The sequence below is a fragment of the Aquarana catesbeiana genome, linkage group LG12 (genome assembly GCF_042186555.1).
Source record: "Aquarana catesbeiana isolate 2022-GZ linkage group LG12, ASM4218655v1, whole genome shotgun sequence".
Classification (NCBI taxonomy): domain Eukaryota; kingdom Metazoa; phylum Chordata; class Amphibia; order Anura; family Ranidae; genus Aquarana; species Aquarana catesbeiana.
The window spans coordinates 237728291-237755473 of NC_133335.1; the positions used below are offsets into that span (position 1 = coordinate 237728291).

Below are 27183 nucleotides of genomic sequence, written 5' to 3' on the forward strand. Positions count from 1 at the left end.
CAAGTACCAATACTTTTTTTTTGTACTCGCCGATACCAATTACCGATACCGACCGCAGCTGTTTTGTTTTCACTTCAGCTGTCAGCAATGGTACAAAGCATTGAAAAGTTATTTACAAATGCAATAAATTGATTTTTTTTTTTTCATTTTGCGCTTTTTCAACGTGAAATGTGTAAAATATATGTTAATAAATGTGTAAAAATATTCACTAACAAAGCAAACAAAAAAAAAGTTTTAATTGTTTATCGTTTATAAAATAGATGTGAAAAAAAGAAAAAAAGCAGGAAAATAATAATTAAATGGAGGAGAATAGGGAGTTAATTTAAGGGTGATTAGAGTAGATTAAGGGTTATTAAGGGGTTAAACAGAGGAACATTTCTTCATCCCTTTGATCTGCAGATGAAGAAACAGAAAGATTCAAAAAGAAACAATGTTTCTTTTTATTTTAGTGTTTCAGCTGAGCAACGTTGTTAATAAACATTGCCGGCTGCTTTTTTTTTTTTTTGACAGCTTCAATTACCGGACTTCTTTAACACAGGGGAGACCCCACTGACAGCTCAAAGAGCGGAGCCTGAAAGTATCGGTTTCAGGTATCGGTGCATTTGCACAAGTACCGATACTTGTGCAAATACTCGGTATCGGCACCGATACCGATACTGGTATCGGTGCAACCCTAATATATATATGAACCCGCATGTGTGTTTAAGCTTGGGGTGCAGACCCCAATGCAATAGGCTGCGCACACCTATGGACCCGGGACAGCACTTTTCAGAGGAACGCCGTCTTTATTATTACTGCACGCGGTGACTCCAAATATCTCTAAGTTTGGGGAACTGCCTTAATGTTTGATCCTCACATGACTGGAGTCCCCGGCATTGATGGATGGTGAAATGTACCCCCCACTACGTGCAGAGCGAGTGGCCCCGCCCACAACTGCATAGCTGCGTACACAAACTGCCATCTCCCATTCCTTTCCGCGGCTCTACCCAGCTCCAGGACATAACTGACTCCAAAAATATGCAGCGTGTTTACTCTACCATTGCATGAGACCTGATGTGTCCTTTACAGACAACATGATTGAAAAAGTGTCTGTTCTGTGCAGCCAATGTACGCTATTTGTAAAAAAAAAATAAAGAATAAATAGAATAAAAAAAAAAAAATTGTAAAAAGAAATAAATTAAAATAAGAATAAAATACTGAATATTGTACTTTTTTGAAATACTGAAAAAAAAAAAAAAAAAATGAAAAGGGTTTTTTCATTATAACTACAGTCTTTCCCCACCATCAATTTATCGGGGCTCAAAGAATAATTGGCTAATTCAGAGCAACACAGATGGTTAACCTCTTTTTTCCAGCACTGAAATTCGATCAATAAATGGTGTATTCCATGCTGTTCATACTCACTATGTGATTCCTTTTCTGTATTCTGCAAAAATCCTGGCTGATCCTGCTGCTCTCTATTTCCCCCTTCTGTTCATGTCCCCAATGCAGCTATGGATTTTGCAGCTGGTGTGGCAACTCTGCACATGCTCAGTTTTCAGTGAGTTTCTATGCTGAGCATTTCCTCCCTATCACATCTGAGCAGCCCATGTGACTATAGAGTCACACACGTGGGCGTATACACAGTGGTAAATGACAGCCTACTTTATTGATAATATTTATTTATTTTACTCTATATCCCAAAGGCTGTTTTTATTTTGAACATGTGACCAGCAGCAGAGGACTAGAAACTCCTCCTGCTTATGTTTCCCTGCAGACAGGCTGGGAGAGAGCCGGGTCATGTGACAGCTGGATATCCATTAGGAAAAAGGTACTTAGATTTTTTTTTTTTTTCTTTATTAACCACTTGCTTTCTGGGCACTTAAACCCCCCTCCTGCCCAGACCAATTTTCAGCGCTGACGCATTTTGAATAAGAATTGCGCTGACATAAACTGTACCCAAATGAAATTTTTATCTTTTTTTCACACAAATAGAGCTTTGTTTTGGTGGTATTTAACCACAGGTGGGATTTTTATTTTTTGCTAAACAAAAAAAAATGGAAAATTTTTGAAAAAAAAAAAAAAAAAAATCACGTTTCATAGTTTGTTATAAAATTTTGCAAACAGGTAATTTTTTTCCTTCATTGATATGCGCTGATGAGGCGGCACTGGTGGGCACTGATAGGCACAGATAAGGCAGCACTGATGGGGACAGATAAGGCGGTACTGATGGCCCCTGATGGGTGGCACTGATGGATGGCACTGATGTGCAGCACTGTTGATGAGTCATTGATTGCGGGCACTGATAGGTGGCACTGGTGGGCACTGGTAGGCGGCTGCTAGTGGCACTGGCAGGTGGGGACTGAGGAGCTGGCGGCAGCTCTCCCTAATCGGGACTGATGTCCCTCTCACGGGCCGCGGGTGGTCGGCTTTTTTTTTTTTTTTGAGAAAAAATAGCCGATTACTGGCTCTGTTAACATCACGTGATCAGCTGTCATTGGCTGACAGCTGATCACGTGGTAAGGGGTCAGGATTGATATAACTCCGATCTGTGATCCAGCGAGTCTCACAGTCTCGCTGATCACAGAGCGCGTCATGTGCGCCCTGCAGGGGGCGCACAGGCCGCTCGGGCACGGGAGGACATCAATAGACGTACTCCCGTCAAAGCAGGTCTGCGCTGTAGCCGTCATTCAGCTATAGCGCGGATCTGAAGAAGTTAAAATAATTACAGTGCCATCATCCCCATACAGAAATAGAAGGGACAATGTGAATTACACAGCGGGTGTTTAGCATCACCACATGCCGATCGCCCACAGTAAATATACGTCATTACTTTGACGTTAAAGCAGCCAGTTGCCATAAACTCATTATTTACTGTGGGCGATTCTCCACAAGATAAAAGTGGTCCCGTGGGCGGATTCACCGCAGTGGGACCACTTTTATAAGCAGCGGGAGAGCCCCATCGCCCCCCCCCCCCCCCCCCCGTGACACTTCCTGGTCATTTCGAGCTTACCAGAGCAGTCGGTAAACCCGGAAGCGAGTCAGTACAGCCGATTATTGGGCAGGAAGTCAGGTGAGGGCAAGATGACCCCCACTCGGCTCTGATGTCACTTCTGGTTCCCGGGCAAAAAAAAATATTTTTTTTTTTTTTTTTAAAGCCATAATGTCAAATAAAACAAATAAAAAAAAAAAAATCATATTCTTATTTTGCTTTTAAAGGTAAATCTTTTTCGACCCCAGATCTCTCAATAAAGAGGACCTGTCATGCTTATTTCTATTGCAAGGAATGTTTGCATTCTTTGTAATAGGAAAGAGGGTGGTCAGAAAAAAAAAATAAAAAGGGACAGTGTAAAAATAAAAAAGTAAAAAGATGTAAAGCGCCCCGTCCCCCCGAGCTCGCGCGCAGAAGCAAACTTATACACAAGTCGCGTCCCCATATGTAAATGGTTTTCAAACCACATGTGAGGTATCGCCACGATCGTTCGAGCGAGAGCAATAATTCTAGCACAAGACCTCCTCTGTAACTGATGATTTTTATATATCGTAGGTTGTCGCCATTCCAAAAGTGTGCGCAATTTTAAAGCACGACATGTTAGGTATCTATTTACTCGGCATAAAATCATCTTTCATATTATACAAAAAAATTGGGCTAACTTTAACTTTAATGTTTTATTTTGTTTTTTTTTAATTCATTAAAGTGTATTTCTTCCCAAAAAATTGTGTTTGAAAGACCGATATTGCAACCATTGCCATTTTATTCTCTAGGGTCTCTGCTAAATAAAAAAATATATATACTAAAATTTAAACTTGTAAACAAAAAGTTTCAGAAAAGTCCTGGCCAGCAAGTTGTTCTTCTAGTTAAGATCCGATTAAAGCTTGGGTCAGGCTCACCAATTGATTGCCTACACAATAAAATTGGAGCTTTGTTTATCTAGGGAGGGGGTCACACATACACCAACATCTAGTTCTAGTATCTGTTTTTATTTAGTCACAATAAGGTGGGCTATGCTTTGTTTAAATGAGAACGCTCCAGAAATCTTCCTGGCAGACATGAAGAAAAACACATATTTATCCATTCTTGTCTCTGGGGGGGTTTCACAGGTTGGCGGGCGGGACGAGGCCTGAGCCCGATCACACACTTGACCCCCTTTGTAAACCTCGGTATGGAGAGAAAGGCCTCTGTTAAAGGCTAGAAACTGTCTAAACAGCGGGGAGATGTATGCAAACAACCAGGGCGGCTGTCAGGCTGTGATTAAACTGTCACTTCTAGAGAGCTTCTGAGGTATTTGACAACTTCTCTGCAAAACATTGCATTTTTCTCTCCCATTTCCCACGGGGGACAGGAAACGTGTGACACCGAGGCACCAAGACATATTATTAACTTGTTTGTTGGACTGTCTGCTGGCCAGTGGGTCCGATACTTGTCATGAAGCAGAGGAAGGATTCTAAGGAACATGCATGAGCACCAGCAAACACCAGACAGGAACATGCATGCGCACCAGCAAACACCAGAAAGGAACATGCATGCGCACCAGCAAACACCAGAAAGGAACATGCATGCGCACCAGCAAACACCAGACAGGAACATGCATGCGCACCAGCAAACACCAGAAAGGAACATGCATGCGCACCAGCAAACACCAGAAAGGAACATGCATGCGCACCAGCAAACACCAGAAAGGAACATGCATGAGCACCAGCAAACACCAGACAGGAACATGCATGCGCACCAGCAAACACCAGAAAGGAACATGCATGAGCACCAGCAAACACCAGACAGGAACATGCATGCGCACCAGCAAACACCAGAAAGGAACATGCATGCGCACCAGCAAACACCAGAAAGGAACATGCATGAGCACCAGCAAACACCAGAAAGGAACATGCATGCGCACCAGCAAACACCAGAAAGGAACATGCATGAGCACCAGCAAACACCAGAAAGGAACATGCATGAGCACCAGCAAACACCAGAAAGGAACATGCATGAGCACCAGCAAACACCAGAAAGGAACATGCATGCGCACCAGCAAACACCAGAAAGGAACATGCATGCGCACCAGCAAACACCAGAAAGGAACATGCATGAGCACCAGCAAACACCAGACAGGAACATGCATGCGCACCAGCAAACACCAGACAGGAACATACAAGCGCACCAGCAAACACCAGAAAGGAACATGCATGCGCACCAGCAAACACCAGACAGGAACATGCATGCTCACCAGCAAACACCAGAAAGGAACATGCATGCGCACCAGCAAACACCAGAAAGGAACATGCATGCGTACCAGCAAACACCAGACAGGAACATGCATGCGTACCAGCAAACACCAGACAGGAACATGCATGCGCACCAGCAAACACCAGAAAGGAACATGCATGCGCACCAGCAAACACCAGAAAGGAACATGCATGCGCACCAGCAAACACCAGAAAGGAACATGCATGCGCACCAGCAAACACCAGAAAGGAACATGCATGCGCACCAGCAAACACCAGAAAGGAACATGCATGCGCACCAGCAAACACCAGAAAGGAACATGCATGCGCACCAGCAAACACCAGAAAGGAACATGCATGCGCATCAGCAAACACCAGAAAGGAACATGCATGAGCACCAGCAAACACCAGAAAGGAACATGCATGAGCACCAGCAAACACCAGAAAGGAACATGCATGCGCACCAGCAAACACCAGAAAGGAACATGCATGAGCACCAGCAAACACCAGAAAGGAACATGCATGTGCACCAGCAAACACCTGAAAGGAACATGCATGAGCACCAGCAAACACCAGAAAGGAACATGCATGAGCACCAGCAAACACCAGAAAGGAACATGCATGTGCACCAGCAAACACCAGACAGGAACATGCATGAGCACCAGCAAACACCAGACAGGAACATGCATGCGCACCAGCAAACACCAGAGAGGAACATGCATGCGCACCAGCAAACACCAGAAAGGAACATGCATGCGCACCAGCAAACACCAGAAAGGAACATGCATGAGCACCAGCAAACACCAGAAAGGAACGTGCATGAGCACCAGCTAACAGCAAAGGTCTTCTAGCACAGCTCCCAACGGTCCCGGATTTAGTGCAATGTCCCTCTGTCCCTCTTTCCACCTCATTGGTCCCTCATTTTGGTCTCATCTATATAGTTGTATATAAAATGCACTTTTTATCTTTCAAAAAGTGTTTCCCAGTGTTTATCCAAATTCTAAACTTCTGCATTTGTCAATTTTAAAAGCCAATATAAAAGGCATAGTAGTGGCAAAAAAAGCACTTGTGGATTTAGTTAACCTTTTTCTTTAATATTTCCCCTTTAAGGGGGCATGGCAGGGGGCGTGTCCTACGCCTACATACGTTTGCTAGTAGGTGTCCCTCATTCCCATCTTAAAATGTTTGGAGGTGTGCTTCTAGGCAGGACCGGTCTGAGAGTGAGATAGAAGAAGACCACTTTAGGGGCTGTAGAAGAAAGAAGGATGGGGGGGGGGGGGGGGTTGAAGAGTTTCAGCAGCTTAACCACTTAGGCTGGATTCATACCTATGGCATTTTTAGGGCTTTTTGCATTTTGCAGATTTTCACTACAGAACATATTCCATAGGAAACCATGTTAAATGGACTCTAGTGCAAATCTGCAAAAATCACTAAAAATGCATTAGGTGTGAATCCAGCCTTAAGGACCGAGCTTCTTTCTGAGATTTGGTGTTTAAAAGTTTCATTTTTTTTGCTAGAAAATTACTTAGAACCCCCAAACAATATATCTATATTTTTTTTTTTTTTTTAACACCTTAGAGAACAAAATGGCAGTCGTTGCAATACTTTCTGTCACACCGTATTTGCGCAGCGGTCTTAAGCGCACTTTTTTTTGGAAAAAATACACTTTTTTGCATTAAAAAATAAAGGCTACTGCCCCCCCCCCCCCCCACAATATTTACCCGAGACCCCTCTCGATCCAGCAACGTCCGTAAGAGCCTTGGCCTCTCCAGGGACTCACACTTCTAAATTACCTCTGTCAATCACAGCCAGTGAGCCAATCAGGAGATGGAGGGGGCGGGGCCAAGCCCCTCGGCTGTGTGTGTGAACGGACACACAGAGCTGCGGCTCGGGAGCATGCCTGCTTGTGTGCCCCCACAGCAAGCTGCTTGCTGTGGGGGCGCTCAGCAGGAGGCAGAGGCCAGGAGCACTGGCGGGGGGACTCGAGAAGAGGAGGATCGGGGCTGCTCTGTGCAAAAATCAGTACACACAGGAGGTAAGCATAACGTGTTTGTTATGTAAAAAAAAAAAAAACACAAGACGAATATTTGCTTTTGAAATTTACAAAGAGAGCAATTTAGAAATTGAATGAAAGTTTGAGCAAATAAAAATACTTTTTGATAGATAAGTAGTGCATTTTATATACAACTACATAGATCAGACCAAAATGAGGAACAAATGAGGAGGAAAGAGGGACTTTGTTCCGAATCGGGACAGTCCCTCAAAATCCAGGACAGTCCCTCAAAATCCGGGACAGTCCCTCAAAATCCGGGACAGTCCCTCAAAATCCGGGACAGTCGGGAGCTACCTATGTATAGTAACAGTGGTCCAAACTAGATAGCAGTAAAAACCAGACAGTGGTTCTAATCCTTCTCCACTCTACCCAAAAGGAAAAGAGTTTGGCAGCAGAAATTGCACTCACCGAATCTAAAAAACACAAGTAGCACCCGGAGCTTTGTTGAATGGCTCGGTTCTTTGCGTAACCAACTGAAACGAGACAAGAAAAAAAAATGTAATTCATACAAAATTCTGGCAATTCTTTAAGAGTCATATTTAAGTAACATTAAACCCAAAAGCAAACGCTTACTATATTGCAGCTTACCAATTCTTGAATGCAATTGCTGCATTTGTTTTCTTTTTTTTAGGCTCTCTTTCTTTTAAAAGGAAAAAGAACAGGCTGTCCTGCAGGTGTAGTGGTTACAGAGATGAGACAAACCATTTACCACTGATGGGGGTGCTTACAACGGTCAGCTTTTATTTATGTAAAACCTTTATTCCAAAAGGAGCAAAACTGTTTGCTGCTTATAAAGTATTAGCCGGAGTTCGGATTCAGTTTGTTAGTGTATCCAAATCTGCTAGTCCACCTTACACTCGCCTCCCTCTAGACCAGTGTTCCTCAACTAAGGTGATTGCTTGGGGTTTCTTGAGCAATGACCAATTTCTGCCTCTCAGATAAGTTCCCACTGACACTTTTGATTTTTTTAGCGGTCTGTAAGGGAGTAATTCTTCTCACTGACCACAAGTGTGAGGAGCATTCTTCCCGCTGACCATCACACTAATGTATCAGGAGTTGTAAGTCATTTTTATCAGGGGTTCCTTAAGACTGGGAAGGGTTCCTCCATGTTGAAAAGGTTGAGAAAGGCTGGTCCAGACTGACAATGCTGCCCCCTTTGCTCCTTCATCCAGAGTGGGGGGCGCTCTAATACAGGAGGTGTCTTACTGGCCAGATCACCAGGTGAAAACACAGGGGAATAAAGCCTATAATAAAAAGTAAAAAACAAATGCAGCCACCACATCCGATGATTGGTAATCTGCAACAGCTTACCAGCCAGCGAAAAAAAAATTATTTCAAGTTAAAACCAAGGAGTTTCGTTTGCCAAACAAGGCCAAACTCGCTCATTCATGGACCTTGCTTTGTGCACTGGTCCAAAATATTTGGTGGAGGGGGATTATGGTGGGGGGTTGTTTTTTCAGGGGTTGGGGTTGGCCCCTTAGTTCCAGTGAAGGGAACTCTTAAAAGGAGAAGTTCAGCCAAAGCTCGTTTGGCTGAGCTTCTTCTATGGATCACAGGAGTGCAATTACTTTTGTACTCGTGAAGTCCGCTCTCTGCTGACGTCACCGATATCAGTCCAGGCACCGCATCATCGTGACAATAAAGTCTGGATCCGCCAGGTGCCTGGACTGACACCCCACAGCTTGGAGGAGCAGAGAGCTGCTGATTGACAGTCAGCAGCTCTCTGCTCAGGGAGCTGTGAGAACCAACCAAGCCAGAGGTTGAAATTCTTCCCACTAATCACCAATGTAAGGAACATTCTTCTCACTGATCACCAATGTAAGGAACATTCTTCTCACTGATCACCAATGTAAGGAACATTCTTCCCACTGACCACCAATGTAAGGAACATTCTTCCCACTGACCACCAATGTAAGGAACATTCTTCCCACTGATCACCAATGTAAGGAACATTCTTCTCACTGATCACCAATGTAAGGAACATTCTTCTCACTGATCACCAATGTAAGGAACATTCTTCTCACTGATCACCAATGTAAGGAACATTCTTCTCACTGATCACCAATGTAAGGAACATTCTTCCCACTGATCACCAATGTAAGGACCATTCTTCCAACTGATCACCAATGTAAGGGACATTCTTCTCACTGATCACCAATGTAAGGAACATTCTTCTCACTGATCACCAATGTAAGGAACATTCTTCCCACTGATCACCAATGTAAGGAACATTCTTCTCACTGATCACCAATGTAAGGAACATTCTTCTCACTGATCACCAATGTAAGGAACATTCTTCTCACTGATCACCAATGTAAGGAACATTCTTCTCACTGATCACCAATGTAAGGAACATTCTTCCCATTGATCACCAATGTAAGGAACATTCTTCCAACTGATCACCAATGTAAGGAACATTCTTCTCACTGATCACCAATGTAAGGAACATTCTTCTCACTGATCACCAATGTAAGGGACATTCTTCTCACTGATCACCAATGTAAGGAACATTCTTCTCACTGATCACCAATGTAAGGAACATTCTTCCCACTGATCACCAATGTAAGGAACATTCTTCTCACTGCTCCATATCATATGCCCTTTGGCCACAGGTTGGACACTAGGGGGATAGAGGAATCCTCCCCGCTGAGACATTGTATTCTGGCGCTAGGCACTTTCCACTGGACTTCAGTGGAAAATTTCCCAACAAGCCGATTTGACATAAGTCAATCGTTATATTGTCTTTTGTTGAGCGGGAGCGGCCACACATGGATCACAATTTGGCTGGTTCAGCAAGAATTTCGATCCATCTATGGCCAGCTTTACTGAACATGTGGAAACAGGTTGAATAGCATACAACACAACAAGGTCTGAGGTTATTCTAACAGTCAGCAAAAGGGCAGCCTACGTGGAACAAACAACTTATCTGCTAGCTCGAAATCCTCTATTACTTGTCAATATTTACCAAAGATAGCCGGTTTCTGGAAAAGCCTTTCCAGGCAAAATTCTGCAATCACTCAATTATCACTTCATCCAATGTGTGATAAAAACACCACCACAGGGCACAAGTGGATGTGCCCTCAAACTCTGAGTTGGACCTCACTATAAACACAGGAGATCAAAAACACTTCAAATCTCTCCCTCTTGCCCAGTTCAGATCCTTTTACTCAGGTTTAGAGTTTTACTCAGGGAAAGCAGCAGAAGAAATCTCCATAGTGTAAAACCAAAATAGTTATTAGTAAAATAAAAAAAAAATTGCACTCACAGGCTGTTGTCTTTAACCCCTTCGCACCTAAAGTTGGATCCACACTATACAATTTTCTGTCAATTTTTTCCTTCAGATTCACCAAATCCATATAATTGGGGTCAAACCTTAATGCCCTGTACACACGACCAGTTTTGCCGTCGGAATAAACTCTGAAGGTTTTTCCGACGGAATTCCGCTCAAGCGGTCTTGCCTACACACGGTCAATCCAAAGTCCGACCGTCTAGAACGAGGTGAGGTACAACACGTACAACGGGACTAGAAAAAGGAAGTTCAATAGCCAGTAGCCAATAGCTTCCGTCTCGTACTTGCTTTAGAGCATGCGTCGTTTTTGGTACGTCGGAACAGCATACAGACGATCGGTTTTCCAGATAGGAATTGGTTCCGTCGGAAAAATTTAGAACACGTTGTATTTCTAGGTCCGTCAGAATGTTCAAAAAAATAAAAAAAAAAGTCTGATGAGGCCTACACGCGATCGGAATAGACGATGAAAAGCTTCCGTCTGACTTTTTCTGTTGGATATTCCGCTCGTGTGTACGCGGCATAAGAGTTTCAATTTGACTGCAATCAGGCCGGCCCTTGCACTACATGGTTTTGGTAAATAAAGGAAATCAAGACAACAAAAGTTGTATAGTGTGTATGGGGGTCGAAGGCTAAACAAATTTTAATGCCTAAGCACAATTTTGCAACGTTGACATGTGTTAGTAAAACTGTACACATCATCACAGCTACTTTTTCGCATCCAGGTCAATTATACCGTTTGTTTTTCAGGACAAATTGGCCTTTCTTTTTGGTGGCAAATGGCAATGGAAATCTCCTGATTTTTTTTATTATCATAGAAAAACTGGCCCCAAATAGTAAAAAATATACATATTTTTACAGTTTAGCTGTATTATTCTTGTTACTACCATAACCTACCACCAAAGAACAACCCAAAAGATATTCCCCTGCTCCTGACGATCGCAGTGATACCACATATGTGTATGTTAGTTGTTGTTTGTACCCACAGTACAGCCCAGAAACAATAATGCATATCTTGCTATTTTTTTTATCCTACCTATAACACAGTGGACACGAAGTGACACTGATACTCATTTAAAAAAATATAGAAAAAAATCCTGCCCAAAATATACTGACCTTGACCTTTGACCCTTACTTGACCCAAATCCTAACCCAGCCACTGACCTAGATCAAACCTTCATCTAGGTATTTTTTTTACACAGTTGTTTATGTCACTCTCTGCAAGGAGAGAGATACAATGTATCTTTCCTCATCCTTCACAGAGAGAGAGAGAAACATGGGGGCGGGCTTCACAGTGACTGATCACTATGATAGCAAATCAGAGGCTGTCACAGCGCTCAGGTGACTCAGAGTTCCGGGTCCCGATCGTTAGTATGGGACCCGGGGCTCCCGCTGAGACTCTGGTCTCTGTGCACCTCGCTCTTAGCACAAAGACAGGTACACATACACTATATTGTCAAAAGTATTGGGACCCCTGCCTTTACACGCACATGAACTTTGGTGTCATCCCAGTCTTAGTCCGTAGGGATCAATATTGAGTTGGCTCCGCCCTTTGCAGCTATAACAGATTCAACTCTTCTGGGAAGGCCGTCCACAAGGTTTAGGAGTGTGTCTATGGGAATGTTTGACCGTTCTTCCAGAAGCGCATTTGTGAGGTCCCAAAGGGTGGACCAACTCAGTATTGAACCCTACAGACTAAGATTGGGATGCCATTAAGGTTCATGTGCATGTAAACCAGGCGTCACAATACTTTTGACAATATAGTGTGTATGCGGCCCCATGTAAAAAAAAAAAAAAAAAAAAAACAGTCCAGGGGGGCAGTAAATATGCATACGGTCAGCGTCAAGGGGTTAAAATGACAACAGCAACCAGCTCCGAGTAGAAGCCTTTGAACAGGAATCCAAGATGGCGCCCAACGTGATGTCGTCACTTAGCACCTCCCGCCTAACTATTTGTGTCCATACCGGACCTTCTCAAAGGCTTATCACTTGACCACCACACGTTAATTTCTCTACTTTCTACTAATCTTTCCTTTTACTATGAAACTTTTATTTTCTGAATACATGGTCAGAACCTTTCACCTTGACCAGAGATTGTTGTTTTCCTCATCATCCTGAAAATAACAAATTCAGCTTCGAATTCCTGTTTCTAGAATTCTGAGCTTGGCAGAACATCTACACCTCTGAGAAAGGCCAGTGTTGGTGACATCAACACATCTGGATTCTATTACGAGAGAGGGGTTCTATCCCCAAGACTTCAATAAATAGAAGGTTATTTTTAGAACGTGGCCAGTGCTTCCACCTGGAGGCAAGCAAATTCCCTCAGATTCGATGGGAAACAGGATGCCGTGGATCACCGGGAGATAACAAAGTTTAATATTCTACATTATCTGCAAGGGGGGAAAAAAAAAAAAAAAAAGAGAGCTTTCTTCCAACAGATCGGTTTTTCTCATGATCCAGTTCCATGCTGCCTCCATCCACCCCGTTTCCTCCCATCACAAAATAAAACAAATACAGTTTCCGAAAGATATCCAGCTACTTATACAAAGGAAATAAAAACAGAAAAGGTAAAAGGAGTTTAATAAATCTGTGCATTCTTGGGCAAACATATACTATATTACCAAAAGTATTGGGACGCCTGCCTTTATACACACACATGAACTTTAATGGCATCCCAGTCCTAGTCTGTAGGGTTCAATATTGCGTTGGCCCACCCTTTGCAACTATAAGGCCTCATGCACACAGGGCGTTTTCAAAGCTGCTTTTAGCAGCGTCTGGCGTTTTCTTTTTTTTGCAGCTTAAAAAACACCTCACCATGATATTCTATGGCCTCATGCACACATTTTAGGATCTGGAAGTGGCATAGGTTTTCAAGCTGCAAAAAAAAAAAACCCAGAGCCAGCGTGTTCTGAGGACCGGTGCTACAGCTGTAAAAACATCTGGATGCTGCAAGAAGCTATAAAACGCGGCTTAACGAAAGCATGATGGGGCAGTGACGTCACAAGGGGTGGGGTCTCCAGATGACGTCGCCAGAGGGTTATGCCCCATGACTATATAAGGAACATGCCTGACGAAGGGGTCCTGAGTGACTCCGAAACGTTGCACTCTCCTTGTGTTGTGATCATGCAAGAAATTTACATGTTTGAACGCCATCTACATTGTTCCATGGTGTGCTGGCAGATATTTTTATTGTGACTTGAACCAGTATCCAGCTGGTTGTTGCTACAGCACCCATATCCGTGAGCTGATCCAGGAATGTGTGCGATGGGAATAGGAAGTATTATTATGTATTATATACAAGGAACGGCACACACCGGACGTAACAACAGTGGGAGTGAGAGTCGGGAGAAGATAGAGGAAGAAGAACCGGAGGCAGCAGAAGAACCAGAAAAAAAGAAGACCGCAGAAGAAAACGGGTGAAGGAGAAGAACCGGAGAGGGGAGAAGTCATCAGTGGAGAAGGAAGAAGAACTGAAGAGGGGAGAAGTCATCACCAGAGGAGGGAGAAGAACCGGAGAGGGGAGAAGTCATCAGTGGAGGAGGAAGAAGAACTGAAGAGGGGAGAAAACATCACCGGAGGAGGGAGAAGAACCGGAGAGGGGAGAAGTCATCAGTGGAGAAGGAAGAAGAACTGAAGAGGGTAGAAGACATCACCGTAGGAGGGAGAAGAACCGGAGAGGGGAGAAAACATCAGCGGGGGAGGAAGAAGAACTGAAGAGGGGAGAAGACATCAGCAGAGGAGGGAGAAGAACCAAAGAGGGGAGAAAACATCTGCGGGGGAGGAAGAAGAACTGAAGAAGGGAGAAGACATCACCGGAGGAAGGAGAAGAGCCGGAGAGGGGAGAAGACCAGAGGGAGAAGATATGTCGGAGCTGCTTTAATAATGGACTTTAAAACCTGTGTACTCTTTATTTATTTTTGATACCTTTTTGGGTGAATGGGTAAGGGTACCACTTACTCATTCACATAGGGTGAGGGGCCAGGATCTGGGGGCCCGCTTCTTAAAGTGGGCTTCCAGATTTCGATAAGCCTGGGTTGTGGGGAAGAGGCCCTTGTTCCCATGGGGACAAGGTGCTTTGGGGTGGGGGGGCACAGAGCCCCCTGACCCAAAGCACCCCCCCACATGTTAGGGGCATGTGCCCTGGTATAGTCCAGGAGGGGGCGCTCGCTCGTTCCGTCCCTTTCCTGACCTGCCGGGCTTCATGCTCGGATAAGGGTCTGGTATGGATTTTGGGGGGACCCGCACCGTTTTTCTTTTTCATTTTGGCGAGGGGCTCCCCTTCAAGATCCTCAGAAAACAAGTTGCACCACAAGTCAGGTCATCATGATCCAACTTGGATGTGACTTCTATTCAAATCAATGTGCTCTCATGGGGAACCATTGATTTTGAATACAGGCAGAGAAACGCTGCTAAAAGCTAAACGCGCAATAATGCCAATGCAAAAATCTACTAAAAGCAAGTTTTTACAGCCGCTTTTTCCTGACGTTGGTAGTGGCTTTTGCAGCTCATTTTTTCTAACGCCCCGTGTGCATGAGGCCTATGCCACAACGATCAGGTGACTCAGAACCAGGAGTTCCAGGTCCTGATCGTTAGTATGGGACCCGGGGCTCCCGCAGAGACCCTGTTCTCTGGGCTAGGAGGCTGAAGAACAATGTGTGGCGTGCTCCCAGCACAAAGACAGGCACACATACACTGTGTTGTCAAAAGTTTTGAGACGCCTGCCTTTATAATGCACAAGAACTTTAATGACATCCCAATCTTAGTCCGTAGGGTTCAATATTGAGTTGGCCCACCCTTTACAGCTATAACAGCTTCAACTCTTCTGGGAAGGCCGTCCACAAGGTGGTCAGTGAGAAGAATGTCCCTTACATTGGAGATTAGTGGGAAGAATGTCAACCTCTGGAGGAACCCCAGGGTTTCATAGAAGCTTCGTTGAGCATGGCTGGTCTTTCATTTTTAAAATACGCAGATGTCAGTATTTCAGACCCTTCAGATTTTTTCTCTCTGCAATTGTTTTGAGCTATACACTATATTATCAAAAGTATTGGGACGCCTGCCTTTACACACACATGAACTTTATTGGCATCCCAGTCTTATGCCCCGTACACACGGTCGGACTTTGCTCGGACATTCCGACAACAAAATCCTAGGATTTTTTCCGACGGATGTTGGCTCAAACTTGTCTTGCATACACACGGTCACACAAAGTTGTCGGAAAATCCGATCGTTCTGAACGCGGTGACGTAAAACACGTACGTCGGGACTATAAACGGGGCAGTGGCCAATAGCTTTCATCTCTTTATTTATTCTGAGCATGCGTGGCACTTTGTCCGTCGGATTTGTGTACACACGATCGGAATTTCCGACAACGGATTTTGTTGTCGGAAAATTTTATATCCTGCTCTCAAACTTTGTGTGTCGGAAAATCCGATGGAAAATGTGTGATGGAGCCTACACATGGTCGGAATTTCTGACAACAAGGTCCTATCACACATTTTCTGTCGGAAAATCCGACCGTGTATACGGGGCATTAGTCTGTAGGGTTCAATATTGAGTTGGCCCACCCTTTGCAGCTATAACAGCTTCAACTCTTCTGGGAAGGCCGTCCACAAGGTTTAGGAGCGTGTCTATGGGAATGTTTGACCATTCTTCCAGAAGAGCATTTGTGAGGTCCCAAAGGGTGGACCAACTCAGTATTGAACCCTACGGACTAAGATTGGGATGCCATTAAGGTTCATGTGCGTGTAAACCAGGCGTCACAATACTTTTGACAATATAGTGTGTATGCGGCCCCATGTAAAAAAAAAAAAAGATATACATACAGAGCAGCCAGTTTAGATACAAGCCGGCACACTCCATTTATAGCAGACTGAGAGGATGAGCTCACAGTGCCTCTCCTCACTTCTTGTCAGAAGCACTGAGCTCAATGGACAGCTTGGAGCCTTGGACCAATAATAGAGTACCATTAGCCCAAGCTGTCCAATAAAAATGCTGCAGTGGAGGCACGCCTCTCACTGCAGTGTCATAGAAGGGGCATGGGTCTAAAAGACAAATGCTCCCTTCCAGCCCAGCCCTCCTAACTAGAAGGAAAAAACATGTGTTTATGGGTATAAGGTTTATACATAATCTCATGTTTTTCTCACACAGTTAAGAGGGAGAATGAGAATCTGCTGCTGGAAAGGTACTTTTTTTTAATCAAGCTAAATCATATATGATTATGCTATATGTTGTAAGATAATAATTTATTATTTATCTATTTACTGTGAACTTCAAACTTCAGTAATTTGTCCGTTAAGCCACCTGCTTGAGTACAGTTTTTGAAAATTATAGTAAATTACCTTAAAAACAATATATAATAATTATTTGTATATTACTTACTTATGGTAATTAACCACTAGCCGCCCAGGCCAATTCTGACATTTCTCTCCTACATGTAAAAAAATCATCATTTTTTTGCAAGAAAATTTCTCAGCACCCCCAAACATATAATTTTTTAGCAGACACCCTAGGGAATAAAATGGTGGTTGTTGCAACTTTTTATCTTACACAGTATTTGCACAGCAATTTATCAAACGCGTTTTTTTTTTTTTTAAATACCTGTTTCACGAATATATATATATAAAAATAAAAAAATAACCACTAAAGATAACCCGATTTTTTTGTATAATGTGAAAGATGATGTTAAGCCAAGTAAATAAATACCAAACATGTCACGCTTTAAAAGTGCGCACACTAGTGGAATGGCCCCAAACTTCGGTACTTAAAAATCTCCATAGGCGAAGCTTAACATTTTTTTACAGGTTAACAGTTTAGAGTTACAGAGGAGGTCTAGTGCTAGAATTATTGCTTTCACTCTTAACGTTCACACAGGGATGGTGCAAGGATTTTTGACACCCTAGGCGAAACCTCATTTTGCAACCCTGGCTCCCCTCCTGACTCCACCCCCTTTCCCCTGCCCGTGTAAACCCCACTTTTTTTTAATAAAGCGCCCATCAAATGCAGCCTCACCAGCGCCCATCAAACGCAGCCTCACCAGCGCCCATCAAACGCAGCCTCACCAGCGCCCATCAAACGCAGCCTCACCAGCGCCCATCAAATGCAGCCTCACCAGGGCCCATCAAATGCAGCCTCACCAGCGCCCATGAAATGCAGCCTCACCAGCGCCCATCAATGCAGCCTCACCAGCGCCCATCAAATGCAGCCTCACCAGTGCCCATCAAATGCAGCCTTACCAGCGCCCATCAAATGCAGCCTCACCAGCGCCCATCAAACGCAGCCTCACCAGCGCCCATCAAACGCAGCCTCACCAGCGCCCATCAAACGCAGCCTCACCAGCGCCCATCAAATGCAGCCTCACCAGCGCCCATCAAATGCAGCCTCACCAGGGCCCATCAAATGCAGCCTCACCAGCGCCCATGAAATGCAGCCTCACCAGCGCCCATGAAATGCAGCCTCACCAGCGCCCATCAAACGCAGCCTCTCCAGTGCCCATCAATGCAGCCTCACCAGCGCCCATCAAATTCAGCCTCACCAGCGCCCATCAAATGCAGCCTCACCAGCGCCCATCAAATGCAGCCTCCCCAGCGCCCATCAATGCAGCCTCACCAGCGCCCATCAAATGCAGCCTACCAGAGCCCATCAATGCAGCCTACCAGAGCCCATCAAGGAATGTTTGCTTGCTTCCATTCATTCGGTAGATGGGATACAGACGCAGTCCTCTGCCGCCGCTGCGCCTCTAACACTATGTGCGAATGGAGCTGCGGCTGCCTGCTGATGCTGAGACTTAGTTGCTTGCTGCAGAGAGAAGAGAGTAAGAACACCAGTGGCCGGGAACCCTAGGCAGCAGGGCGCCCTAGGCGCCTGCCTAGTTTGCCTAGTGGTAGCAACGGCCCTGCGTTCACGGCGTATGTAACCTGTGTGTATCTGGCTCTGATACTAGCCAGTGCCTCACCAGCCACTCACCTCACCGCACGCCCCTGGGTCTTTGACTATATCCTATTGTGTGTCTGACACCGACACTGAAAATTCACTGAATTCTATGTGAGGCCCTTTAGTGATGTTGGGGACTGCACTTGAGGTCCCCCATATCAAGAAACTTAACCAACAGTGCTGTACAACTATGCAAGGCTGAAGGGAAGACTGGAGTTCTGCTTTAAGTCATTTCTTTCCAGATCATAGCCCTGTAAGGCACTTCTTGTGACATTTCACGTGATTCAAGTAACAAAAAAAAAAAAAAAATGGTATAGATCTAAGGCCGCATATACGATCACATGGAGGTAAAACTGTCACAGTTATATTGCTCTGCCTCCAGGGAGTGCCCTGATAACACAGCGATGGAAAGATTTTTAAGATAAACTGATAAGTACAAAAAAGCAGCTATTCACATTCTAATGATTACATTTTCTGTGTCAGAGAGACGCAAAACAGCTATGGCTTTATATTATAGGTTGTCTCAGGCCATAAAGCCATTACTAATTATGATTATTATCCTTTAAATATAGCAAACCGACACAGACAGGGATGTACGTGAAATAATAAAAGGGTGTAAATTAGAGTCTAGGTTATACAAGAATAGAAATAGGACACAAGAATGACTCTACTTTCACGAGCTTCCACTCTAATGTTGCAATGATTGTACAGCTTTCTTTAGATTTACCAAGAATTATGGTTATAAATAGAACATATTTTATGTATTACAGGTTTTTATATAGCACCAAAAACTGTTTACACAGCACTTTACATACTTTACACTCACATCAGTCCGTTTAGTCAAAAAAGCTTGCACTCTAGGACCCCTATCTCACGTGTAGCGCTCAACCCTGCAGGGGTCCCTGGTTTTATCCCAGGTTCTTCTCCCAGATATGTGCAGACAGCAGCCAGGCACACAACAACATCCACTCTTCTGGCTCAATGAATAGTCTAGGTCAGTGATGGTGAACCTTGGCACCCCAGATGTTTTGGAACTACATTTCCCATGATGCTCAACTACACTGCAGAGTGCATGAGCATCACGGGAATTGTAGTTCCAAAACATCTGGGGTGCCAAGGTTCACCTTCACTGGTCTAGGTGATGTCTTTATTGCTGGATAACTTGAATAGGGTACAGGAGCTGTGGGATGCTCCAGAAAGATGAAAAAGGAAGGACCCCTCTTCTCTCTGCAGCTACTTCTTAGAACAGCCCCTTCAGCAATAACTCAGGTTATGGACAGCACTGGGACACCATAAGAAGTGTTCCAGGCCAGGCAAGCCTTAGTATTTAGCACTAGGGGTTAATGGCAGCAACATTCACTCAGATCCTGTGCTTAGGTCTGTACTCACAAGGCCTTTGGTACTTGGATGACTACCTTAGAGTAAGGCAGAAATTTCCTTAGTGGACTCTCCAGACTGGATCCTAGGGGAAATTCCCCTTTCCTTACCTTCAAAGACTTCCTGCAAGCAGGCCCCCCAGCTTTAGCATAGCTGGGACCCCGATGAGGTCAGCTGGACTGCTAGAGAGGGCAGCAGCCCTTCAGGCTGGGAACTTCTCCTACTGGACAGGAACAGGGCTGCCTCTGGTCTCAGATTATTTATGCACTCCTCACCCCCCTATTGGGCAGCCTCCCCCCCAGGAATTGGCTCAAACCACATAAAATATTCAGACTGCTTGTTTGACTCTCCCAGCCCACTACTTTCCAAAAATCTCTAGAAAATAGGGGGGAGAAGTCGTGCCTGCAGAGCCACGAACAGCCCAAAGCAATCACAAGCTGCTCTATTGATTACAGGAGTGCTACAAAACCTAAATTTACCTAGTCTATCTAGCAACCTACCTAGGAGGGTGCTACATACACAATCGTGCACATACTAGGGTCAATTTTAGCAGGAGCCAATTAAGCTACCAGAATGTCTTTGGAGTGTGGGAGGAAATCCATGCAACCACAGATGAATATTCAAACTCCATGCTATGCGCTGGTTGGGACTCGAACCCGAGTTTCCCTGTGCAGCAAGGTCATGCCCGAATTTGCTCTATTTCATACTCCCCTCACCCGCATCTGCTGGCATCTACACATTTGCCTTTTCTCTTGATGTGCCACTTCCTGGTTGGATGACAGCCAGCATCATCTGACCCCTTCCTGAGGTTCCTGGTTGTCACATACACACCTCCAGGCTTCCCGGGGCTATAGTGGGTTAATACAAGCAGCGATGAGTAGAATGATATCTGCCCAGTACATGACTGTGTGAGTGAGTTTGGGGCTGTCTACCAGAAACCGAGAACATCCAGCTTCCCCGGACATGTGGGCTTTAAATACCACCCTCTTTGCCACTGCACATATGCCTTACGTGAACTGCAAGAGGTTAAAGAGCTGCCCATTAGCTCCAGTCAATTAGTTTGCCTAGACTGAGATAATGTCATCAGTCTGCTGCAGGCAGGAAGAAGCATTTCCTCAGGCTCCTCTCCCGTCAGTGATCAGACTGCAACATGATGGATCAGAACTTTAGGAAAGGCATTATTGTGACCTCTGAGAAGTACCGGAAAGCCTTACTGAACCATTGCTTAGCATGCGTGCCACATAAAAAAATTGTAAAAAAGAAAGAAAAAATAAGCAGCCAACACGTCACTAGCAGGCATGAGCTTCAAGTTCGAGTCGAACTCAGGTCCCCCTAAATTCCTGTGGCATTCCCTCGTGACGTCAGAGGGGAGCGGGGTCACCCGTTACGTAACGGGTGATCCCGCCACCCTCTGATGTCATGGGGAAAGCCTCGGGGAAGTCCCCGTCAAGTCCCCGTGTGTCAGAGGCGGGCGGGGTCCGTTATTTAAGAACCGTCAGAAGAGGAGAAGCGTCACACAGCGGGAGCATCCCATTATGGTGGATGCGGAGCTGCCCTAAAAAAAAAAAAAAAGGGGGGGGAAGAAGACGCTGCGGAGGAAGATGCCGGACGAGAACATCGGAGGAAGAACCAGAAGAACCAGAAGATGGAGGAAGAAACCGAAGGAAGATAGAAGTAGAAGATAGAAGAAAGAAGATAGTAGAAGCATTTAAATAAAGGAATTGTCAAAAATTGTCTCTTGTCATTTTTAACATTTTTGACACTTTTTCTGTGAAATGGTAGGACCATTTCACACGGGGGGGAGGGCCGGGATCTGGGGGTCCCCTTTTTAAAGGGGGCTTCCAGATTCCGATAAGCCCCCCGCCCGCAGACCCCCACAACCACCGGCCAGGGTTGTGGGGATGAAGCCCTTGTCCCCATCAACATTGGGACAAGGTGGTTTGGGGGGACCCCAAAGCACCCTCCCAATGTTGAGGGCATGTGGCCTGGTACAGTTCAGGAGGGGGGGGGCGCTCTCCTTTTTGGGGGGACCTCACGCCATTTTTTTTTTTAATTTTGGCGCGGGGTTCCCCTTAAAATCCATACCAAAAGGGCCTGGTATGGAATTTAGGGGGACCCCCCACGCCATTTTTTTTTAAATATTGGTTCAGGGTTCCCCTGTGGGGAATTCCCATGCCGTTTTTATCAATGAACTTCTATGTGTATTGTCAGACCGGCAATTCATTAATAGCCGTGAGTAGTTTTAAATGACTTTTTTTCCTTTGAAATGTAATTTTGCTGTCAGACTGTTCTAAACACAGGAAACATGCGCCCCATTACAGGCATACTATAGACACCCCCCAGGTACGAAATTTAAAGGAATATTACACTTTTATTGTTTCACTTTAAGCATTAACCCCTTCCCGACCGGCGCACGCCGATGTATGTCGGCAGAATGGCACGGCTGGGCAAATGGACTTACAGGTAAGTCAATTTGAATTCCCCGCCGTGCCATTGCGTGCGCGCTGGCTGGGAGCTCCGTGAGTCAGGTGGCGGGTCCTGTGGACTCAATCGCCTCACGGAGAGGACGAACGGGGAGATGCTGATGTAAACAGCATCCCCCCCCCCCCCCCCCCCCCGTTCTGCCTAGTGACAAGTGTCACTCGATCTCTGCTCCCTGTTATCGGGAGCAGTGATCAGAGTAATGACACTGCTAGCCCATCCCCCTACAGTTAGTAATCACTCCCCTAGGACATACTTAACCCCTCCCCGTCCCTTAGTGGTTAACCCCTTCACTGCCAGTGTCATTTACACAGTAATCAGTGCATTTTTAATCGCACTGATTGCTGTATAAATGACAATGGTCCCAAAAATGTGTCAAAAATGTCCAACATGTCCCCCATAACGTCGCAGTCACAATAAAAATCGCTGATCGCCGCCATTACTAGTAAAAAAAAAAAAACTATTAATAAAAATGCCATAAAACTATCCCCTATTTTGTAAACGCTATAACTTTTGCGCAAACCAATCAATAAACGCTTATTGTGATTTTTTTTTTACCAAAAATATGTAGAAGAATACGATCGGCCTAAACTGAGGGAAAAAAATGTAGCAAAGTGTAAAAAATAATGCGTTTTTTTCAAAATTGTCGCTCTTTTTTTGTTTATAGCACAAAAAATAAAAATCGCAGAGGCGATCAAATACCACCAAAAGAAAGCTCTATTTGTGGGGAAAAAAGGACGTTAATTTTGTTTGGGAGACACGTCGCACGACCGCGCAATTGTCAGTTAAAGCGACGCAGTGCCAAATCGCAAAAAACGCTCTGTTCAGGAAGGGGGTAAAATCTTCCGGGGCTGAAGCGGATAAAATCACTGCTCCTAAAAAATCGGCAGTTTTTACAATTTTTTTTGCATTGATCCATGTCCCCTGGGGCAGGACCCGGGTCCCCAAACACTTTTTATGACAATAACTTTCATTTAAGCCTTTAAAAAAACACTTTTGATTATTCATGTTCGTGTCCCATAGACTTTAACGGTGTTCGAACTAATTTTTTGCCTGTTTGCATGCTCTGGTGCGAACCGAACAGGGGGGTGTTCGGCTCATCCCTAGTCACTAGACATACAGTGCAAAATAGAAATAAAAAAACAAAAGGGTGGCGCTAAGTGAGCAAGTGAATAGCGTGTGATCCTGGAAGGGTAAAATAGGCAATGCAAATTTAAATGTGAACAAAACCAAAACATAAAAGTCCAAAGTGAATAATAAACATCTATGGAAGGTCCATTTGAGTTCAGAATAAAGTGAAAGATCTTTCTTGGATAATCCGGGATGAATCTTGAAAATACAATCAAAATGGTAAAGTGTTCACGCTTACTAGATTCGATGGACACACGTATCGTATAGCATGTGGGTCAAACAGGCAATCTTGAGGGAATGACCTCTAACAGGAGCTCCCACCACTGGAAAAACGGTAAGAAGTGTTCCACCCAAAGTTGAATGAGACATGTTTCGTCCTATTGGACATCATCTGGGGTGATATCCAATAGGATACCCCAGATGATGTCCAATAGGACGAAACATGTCAGGTGTGCTCTTGGAATCGTTGGCTATACTCCATTTTAATTACAAGCTTGTTTTATCGGATTTGTAAGGGTAAACGCCCTTTTTTTACCATTAAATGTCAAACAGTATCACACTATGTGCGGATCATTTGTTTTTCATGCACACCATTTGATGTGATTCAGCGCATGTTTTGTAGTCCATCATGGATACCTGACAGTCCTCATTCAACTTTTGGTGGAACCCTTCTTACCGTTTTTCCAGTGGTGGGAGCTCCTGTTTGAGGTCATTCCTTCAAGAGTGCCTGTTTGACCCATGTGCTATACGGTACGTGTGTCCATCGAATCTGGTAAGCGTGAACTGTATTTTCAAGATTCATTCCTGGATTTTCCAAGAAAGACCTTTCACTTTATTCTGAACTCTAATGGACCTTCCATAGATGTTTATTACTTTGGACTTTTATTGTTTGGTCTTGTTCACATTCACTTTTGCATTGCCTATTTTACGCTTCCAGGTTCACACGCTATTCACTTGCTCACTTAGCGCCACACTTTTGTTTATATCACATAAAAAATAGATCTGGTGCCAGGTGTATTTTAAAGTGTAAGCACACTCTAAGGAAAAGTGCGCTTAATCATTTTCCCTGACCTAACCCAGCCTGGTCCCTCACAGATGCATACTTCCCTTGATCTCATGACCACTGCGTCAAGCGTTTGTTTTACATCCAGCGCCGCAACTCCCACTATCCTGACTGTGCTCGCACATTACAGCCCCTAAGACTTCTATAGGGCTCGATCCTGGGCCCAATAACTGCGGTGTGTGGTTAATTGTTTCTGGTGCTGACAGGTTCCACCTTCCCTAATGTATTAAGACACAAAAGGGGGAAGGAGCTAAATTATAATTTGCAAGTTATATTCGATCTTCCTTTTTCCTTGATTGCTAAATAATTTCAAACAAACGTCAATTTCGACCCCGTGCCCCCTTCCTGACACAGCGGCCTTTCCAGGAGCGGTACTCAACTGTTTTGCAAATAAAAGAGAAAAAAAATGCAATTAAAGTTCCATTATCGTTTTCTTTTCTTTACATTTTTTGGCAATTTTCAGCAGATTATCTACAAGAAACCAATAGAAGCATATCAGAGTGGTGTAAGCTTTCAGATTTATAGGCCTTGGCATCTGTAGAACGTCTGCAGGAGGGAGCCAAATCTATAATTTTTTATCTGTCCCTTGCAATGTCTGCTAGCCAAGATATCATTTCATTTCTAGGGAATGTTACATCAAAACTCTTTATTATTGGTGATTTTGTTCTTTTTTTTTTTTTTATTATTATTAAATGTTCTGACCGAATTTTGTCCTCCTGTTAATGAACTGAAAACCAAGAATAGCCTAAAGTTCTCCTTGCAGAAAAATTGTAACTTCTTCCTCGTTAACCTACCTCTACCCCCCCCCCCCCCAACTTCAGTCTATCACGAATGCTGATGCCAGACTCATCCACCTTATCAACCGTTCAGTGTCTGCCACCCCTCTCCGCCAATCCCTACACTGGCTTCTGATCGCCCAACGAATAAAATTCAACATGTGAGCGATGACATAGAAAGCCATCCACAACTCTGCCCTGAACTACATCACCAACCACGTCTTATTACCCAAACCATCCTGTTCACTCCCCCTAAGACCCCCTGATCACTAGTTCCCTTGTCTCTTCCTCCAATGCTCATGTCTAGGACTTCTCCAGAGCCTCTTCCATCCTCTGGAACTCCCTACTCCAATCTGTCTGGCTACCTCCTACTCTGTCCACCTTAGGCAATCCCTCAAAACTCATCTCTTCAGGGAGGCCTATACCAACAACTGGCAGTTTACTTATTCCAACTCATCCCCTCACTGTTATCTTATGTATCACTTGCCCCTCCCGGTTAGATTGTAAGTTCTCATGAGCAGGGCCCTTGTAACCCTATGGTAATGAATTGTATTGTACATGTACTGTGTTTTTTTTGTTATAAAGAGACCCAGTAGAACCCGGGCTCAGTAGTAACCCCACTAAGCAAATCCGCAGCTCATTAGTACCCCTGTTCAGCAGATTTCTAGCTAATTGGTGCCTCTTTCCAGCAGATCCCCAGCTCATTAGTACCCCAATTCAGCAGATCCCAACCCTTGCTGATCCCCACTCAGTAGTAACCCCCAGCTCTGCTGACCTTCTGGTTTGCTGATCCTTCTCTCTCTCCGGTCCCCACTTACTTCCAGCTACAGTGGATATAAAAAGTCTACACACCTCTGTAAAAATGTCAGTTTTCTGCAATGTAAAAAAAAATAAACAAAGATAAATAAATACGTTTTTGAACTTTTTCCACTTTTAATGTGATCTATAAACGGTACAACTCAATTGAAAAACAAACTGAAATCTTTTTTTTTTTTTTTTTTTTTTTTTGGGGGGGGGGGGGGGGGGGTAAAAATAAAATAATGTGGTTTCACAAGTGTGCACACCCTCTTATAACTGGGGATGTAGCTGTGTTGAGAATTGAGCAATCACATTCAAATTCATGTTAAATAGGAGTCAGTACACACCGACCATCATTTAAAGTGCCTCTGATTAACCCCATATAAAGTTCAGCTGTTCTAGTAGGTCTTTCCTGACATTTTCTTAGTCGCATCCTACAGCAAAAGTCATGGTCCGCAGAGAGCTTCCAAACCATCAGAGCGATCTCATTGTTAGAAGGTATCAGTCAGGAGAAGAGTACAAAAGAATTTCCATGGCATTAGATATACCATGGAACACAGTGAAGACAGTCATCATCATGGAGAAAATATGGCACAACAGTGACATTACCAAGAACTGGACGTCCCTCCAAAATTGATGAAAAGACGAGAAGAAAACTGGTCAGGGAGGCTGCCAAGAAGCCTACAGCAACATTAAAGGAGCTGCAGGAATATCTGACAAGTACTGGCTGTGTGGTGACAACAATCTTCCATAATCTTCATATGTCTGGTCTATGTGGTAGAGTGGCAAGACAGAAGCCTTTTCTTACGAAGAAAAACATCTAAGCCCGGCTAAATTTTGAAAAAACACATCTGAAGTCTCCCAAAAGCATGTAGGAAAATGTGCTATGGTCTGATGAAACCAAGGTTGAACTTTTTGGCCATAATTCCAAAAGATATGCACATCAATACCCACCGTGAACCATGGTGGTGGCAGCATCATGCTTTGGGGCTGTTTTTCTTCAGCTGGAACAGGGGTCTTAGTCAAGGCAGAGGGAATTATGAACAGTTCCAAATACCAGTCACTATTGGCACAAAACCTTCAGGCTT

At 44.3% G+C, this 27183-nt stretch overlaps 1 protein-coding gene across 2 annotated transcripts in view; it reads right to left on the reverse strand.

Annotated features, from left to right (window-relative positions):
- Positions 1–27183, reverse strand: part of B3GNTL1 (UDP-GlcNAc:betaGal beta-1,3-N-acetylglucosaminyltransferase like 1) — a 431353-nt gene that overhangs the window by 366512 nt on the left and 37658 nt on the right. For both annotated transcript variants that reach the window (XM_073606958.1, XM_073606957.1), the window contains exon 5: positions 7664–7728. In XM_073606958.1, the coding sequence (XP_073463059.1) occupies positions 7664–7728 (65 nt within the window). The remainder of the gene's footprint in view (positions 1–7663; positions 7729–27183) is intronic.